The sequence below is a fragment of the Nicotiana sylvestris genome, chromosome 3 (genome assembly GCF_000393655.2).
Source record: "Nicotiana sylvestris chromosome 3, ASM39365v2, whole genome shotgun sequence".
NCBI classification, from domain to species: domain Eukaryota; kingdom Viridiplantae; phylum Streptophyta; class Magnoliopsida; order Solanales; family Solanaceae; genus Nicotiana; species Nicotiana sylvestris.
In genome coordinates, this window is record NC_091059.1 from 111903199 (window position 1) to 111908925 (window position 5727).

A 5727-nucleotide genomic window follows, 5' to 3' on the forward strand; every position below is an offset into this window, starting at 1 on the left:
GGCAAGAAGGCCATCGCGACCGCGGTAGATTAACAACGTAAGGCAGAAAGGTCAGCATTCACCGCGGTCGACCGCGGTTGACCGCGACCGCAGTGCACTGTTCACGCTACTGGAAAGTTTGAGGACCAAAGTGTAAAATCGGGAAAACTTTTGTAAAACCCTTATATGCTTTAGAAACTCGTCCAAGATTGTGCTAAGCTGATTTTAGACTACTTTTGGAGGCAAAAACAAGAGTGAGAAGATCAACCAAACATTAGAGTTTTTCTATCTCCTTTTAATTCTTGCAATTTTACATTATGAACAATTTAGTAGTTTTCTCTTATTTTGTTATGAGTAGATAAATACTTATCTAGGGTTGATGGAACCAATTGTTGGTTGACGTTTTGACTCAAGTTGTTATAATCGAGCTGGATTTATGATATGATTGTTCAACTACATTTTGTATGGTGATTAATTGAATGGGCCCTTGATTAATCGTGTCTAATTACCTTATATTGCTTGAGAAAGAATATTAGGTTAGATAGCTATTGAACAACACCACTTTTGGGTATTTGAAGAGATTCATTACTTGAACTTAAAAGTGGGTTTAGAGATAACAAACTTTGGTTGGATAATTTAGAGTTGCACACATATTGTCAGCTAGAGTAGTTCGAGAGAATGCTCTAGTAAATTATTGTAGTTGATAACCCATAACTCTTAATCCTCATAGAGTATTACAGCGAGATTATAACAGAAGAGTCAAGACCTAAACTAGCAATTGGGGAAATCACTGCCCTAGACCTTTTTTACCATTGAATTATCTTTGTTTTAGCATAGTGTTGTGTTTTAATAGTAGTTGAAGTAGTTAAACAAAAACCCAATCTTTATTGATCAAAAATCTTGCATCTAGAGATTGATTGAGTTGATAATAACATTGTCGTATAGTGTAATAGATAGGTTAGTTCCCTGAGGATTCGATTCCGGACTTAAAACCGGATTATATTTGCAGCGACCGCTTTGTCCTTTAAAAGACATAGTTGGGCGATATCAAATTTTGGCGTCGTTGTCAAGGAGCTGACGGTGTTGTTTATTACAACTTAGAAGTAGTGTTAAAATTATTAGTTCAAATCAATTTCCAAAGGTGTTAAACAATTTTCATTGAAATTCTAACGTTTGAACTCTTGTGGAATTCAGGTGTATGCCTAGAAATTCTTCGAGGAATGGAGAACTGCTTGAAGGACTTTCAGACCCCGAGAAAATATTCAGAGGCATTGAACCGTGCCAACAAGAGGATCCAACAATCACAACAACCACACCAGCTTGAAATTGACATGGGTGACGTAGAGAATGCCAACGGAAACATCAGGGATGAGCCAACTGACCCAAACGTCAGAGTGGTGGCACCTCTTGTGCCAGAAGCTACACTTTATGATTGGGCTCAAACCACAGCTGACAATCTGGCAACTACCATAGTTGTGCCTGCAATTCAAATGGAGACATTCCAGATCACCAACAATATGTTGCATCTGCTACAGAATAAAAGATTGTTCTCCAGGTCACATATTGAAGACCCTCAGCAATATTTGAAAAACTTTCTGTCAATTTGTGTGACTCAAAGGCAGCCAAATGTGACCCCAGAAGCTATCAAGCTATTATTGTTCCCGTTCTCTGTGACTGGGGAAGCTCAGACTTGGCTGAATTCACTCCCAATCAATTCCATTGTCACCTGGGAGGAATTAGTAAAACAGTTCCTGAATAAGTTCTACCCGCCCAACAAGACTGCAAGGCAGATTGATGAAATATTGCAGTACAAGCAGCAGCCGACTGAGACCTTGCAAGAAACTTGGGAAAGATTTAAAGGGATGCTGGTGAAGTGTCCTCACCATGGCATTCCAGACCAGATGCTTGGCCAGAGATTCTACATGGCGTTAGCTGACAATCTAAAGGCCAATGTGGATGCTTCAGCTGGAGGTGCATTTTTGAGTAAGACATTCACCGAGTGCAAAGTCCTTCTTGACAAGATGTCCCAAAATTCGGGGTGGATGACTAGAGGTACAACACTGGCACCCATAGTGCATTCAGTTCCTCTTGACCCAAATAATTCGCATGCAGAGAACATGGCCACACTCATGACTCAGATGAGTATTTTGACAAAGAAGATAGACGAGATGGGTACCAAACATGTGCATTTTGTTGACACGACAAATGGAGGACTGTGTACACCCTGTGTTAATCAGTCTTATGTGTGTTCATGGAGCGGAGAAGGTGAAAATCAAGGGGCAAGGGAAGATATGAATTATGTTAACAACTTTGGGGGTCAGAGAAAAGGAGGACAACAGTGGAGACCGGCACCAAATCAGCAATACAAACCCAACATGCCTCAGCCTGGGGGCATGCAAGTTCAAGGCCAAATAGTGCCATACCACCAGAGACAACAGGGCTACCCACAACAGAACTAGCAACAGTTGACATATCAACCACCTCCTCAGCAACAAGATAACAACATGGTAGAGATCAGGGGGATGCTCCAGCAACTCATTGGGACAAATGATAAGATGCAAGAAAAGTTGGCAGTACATGATTCAGCTATAAAGAACATTGAAACTAAGTTAGGGCAGTTGTCTATGGTTTTAAACAACTGCCCTCAGGGAACATTGCCAGCAGACACAAATATTAACCCTAAGGAGCAAAACCCGAATCAGCTAATGGTAGTAAGTCTCCGGAATGGGAGAGATTTAGACAAAGAGCAGGAGGTTGCACAAGCCAGCAAAAAGACTATGTCAGCCACTCCAATTCCACTAGAGGTAGATGAACCATCAAATCTGATTGAAGTGGTGGTTGAACAGGGTCAAGATGAAAAGGGTAAGGCTAAGGTAAATGAACAAGTTGCAGAACAGGTGGTGCCTCTTGTGCCACAGAACCCCAACAGAGAGAAGCCAGCAAGCAGTGCACAAAGGGTGATACCTGCACCATTCCCTCAGAGACTGGTAAAACAAAGGAAGGAATATCAATACAAGAAATTCATAGAGATGCTGCGTCAAATTCAGTTGAATATTCCTTTGAGGGATGCCTTGAGGGAGATGCCAGGTTATGCGAAGATGATGAAAGACATAATGTCACGGAAGTTTGATTTTCAGGACCTATCCACAGTGACTCTGACGCAGACCTGCAGCGCAGTAGTGACCAGACCGATGGCTCAAAAGATGTCCGACCCAGGTAGCTTCACTATTCTATGCACGATTGGGAGTTATGCCTTTGCAAAAGCATTATGTGATTTGGGAGCCAGCATAAATTTGATGCCTCTGGCTGTATATACCAAACTGGGCATTGGCAGAGCTAGACCGATTTCGATGTTACTACAGCTGGCTGACTGCATGGTAAAAAGGCGTACTAGGATTCTTGATAATGTGTTGGTGCAAGTGGGGAAGTTTGTGTTCCCTGCAGACTTTGTTATTTTGGACTGTCAGGTAGATGAGGAGATACCTATCATTTAGGTAGGCCATTTTTGGCCACTGGGAGAGCACTGATCGATTGTGAGACTGAGGAATTAAAAATGAGACTGAACGATGAAAAAGTCATATTCAATGTTCAGCAATCTATGAGGAGACCTAGTGAATATGCTAATTGCTCTCTAGTGGAGGCAGTGGATGTGATCCTTCAAGAAGATGATGTAACCCTGATTGCTAAAGATCCATTAGAGGCATGTCTGAAAAATTTAGAAGAGATGGATGGTGAAGGGTTAGCTGAGTGGGTCATGGCACTTGAAGGCCAAAGATTCTGGAAAAAGGAACCTCAGTTCGAGTCCTTTGAGTTAGAAAAAAGGGCCACACCTCCAGCAAAGCCATCAGTAGAGGAACCACCCAAGCTGGAGCTGAAGCCGCTCCCAGCTCACCTCAGGTACATTTTATTAGGCCCTGATTCTACTTTGTCTGTTATTATATCATCCGATTTGCTAGATGTGCAGGTAGAACAGCTCTTACAGGTACTGCAGGAAAGTAAGACTGCCATTGGTTGGACCATGGCAGACATAAAGGGTATCAGCCCAACCTTCTGTATGCAGAAGATTCTCTTGGAAGAAGGGCACAAACCTTCTAGAGAACATCAACGAAGGCTGAACCCGAACATGAAAGAGGTAGTAAAGAAGGAAGTGATCAAATGGTTAGATGTGGGAATCATCTTCCCCATCTCTGATAGCAATTGGGTCAGCCCTGTCCAATGTATGCCAAAAAAGGGGGGAATGACTATTGTGCAAAATGAGAACAATGAGTTGATCTCAACTCGTACAGTCACGGGATGGCGAATTTGGATGGATTACTGAAAATTGAACACAGTCACCCGGAAGGACCACTTCCCCTTGCCTTTCATTGACCAAATATTGGACATGCTGGACGGGCGATCGCACTTCTATTTTTTGGATGGATATTCGGGGTACAGTCAGATATCAATAGCCCCCGAAGATAGAGAGAAAACATCCTTCATTGTCCGTATGGCATCTTCGCCTTTCGGAGAATGCCTTTTGGGACCGGCGACATTTCAACGGTGCATGTTAGCCATTTTCACAGACATGGTGGAGGATATTATGGAGGTCTTTATGGATGATTTCTCCGTGGTGTGAAATTCATTCGAGGACTGTCTTCACAACTTAAGAAGAGTGCTCAAAAGATTTGTGGAGACAAATTTAGTGTTGAACTGGGAGAAGTGCCATTTTATGGTACAGGAATGGATAGTCCTGGGGCATCGAGTGTCCAGTAAAGGAATTGTGGTCGATCATGCTAAGGTTGACGTGATTGAAAATTCACCACCGCCCACTTCAGTCAAGGTGGTGAGAAGTTTCCTTGGGCACGCCGGGTTCTACAGGCGATTCATAAAAGATTTCTCCAACATTGCTAACCCATTATGCAAACTCCTTGAAAAGGATCACCCTTTTGTGTTTTCTAATGATTGCAGGTTGGCATTTGAGGAGCTGAAGAAGCGATTGGTGACTGCACCCATCATTGTTGAACCCAACTGGGAGCAGCCATTTGAGCTCATGTGCGACGCAAGTGACTATGCCATAGGAGCAGTCTTGGGGCAGCGAAAGGATAAACTGATGCACCCGATTTACTATGCAAGCAGAACGCTAAGCGGTGCACAACTCAATTACACCGTGACGGAAAAGGAAATGTTGGCTGTTGTTTTTGCATTCGACAAATTCAGGTCATACTTGATTGGCTCGAAAGTTATTATTTACACTGACCATGCAGCAATTAGGTACCTGATAGAAAAGAAGGAGTCAAAGCCACACTTGATTCGCTGGGTTCTTCTGTTACAAGAATTCGATCTGGAAATACGTGACCGAAAAGGGACAGAGAACCAAGTAACTGACCACCTCTCAAGGTTGGAAGGAGCTGAAAAGAAGGTAGAGGTTGAGGATATAACAGAGATATTCCCGGATGAACAGTTACTGGCAATGACAATGCAAGAGGCACCATGGTATGCTGATATTGCTAATTATTTAGCAAGTGGTATTGTACCTTATGAACTCTCCTCAATACAGAAGAAAAAGTTCTTTCGTGATTGTCGGTATTATTATTGGGATGAACCTCTATTGTTTATAATATATGTAGATAACATGATCTGGCGGTGTATCCCCAAGAAATATCAACATTCTGTTTTGCAGGCTTGCCATACTTCACCATATGGTGGACACTTTGGAGGGACTCGGACAGCAGCTAAGGTGTTGGAGTCAGGCTTGTACTGGCCTACTCT

General features: G+C 42.7%; 1 protein-coding gene across 1 annotated transcript; it reads left to right on the forward strand.

The window, feature by feature from the left end:
• The first annotated feature begins 2483 nt into the window (after nucleotides 1-2483).
• Nucleotides 2484-3473, forward strand: LOC138887840 (uncharacterized). The gene has a single exon (XM_070169631.1). It carries the CDS (start codon nucleotides 2484-2486, stop codon nucleotides 3471-3473), a length of 990 nt encoding a protein of 329 aa, XP_070025732.1.
• The last annotated feature ends 2254 nt before the right edge of the window (nucleotides 3474-5727 follow it).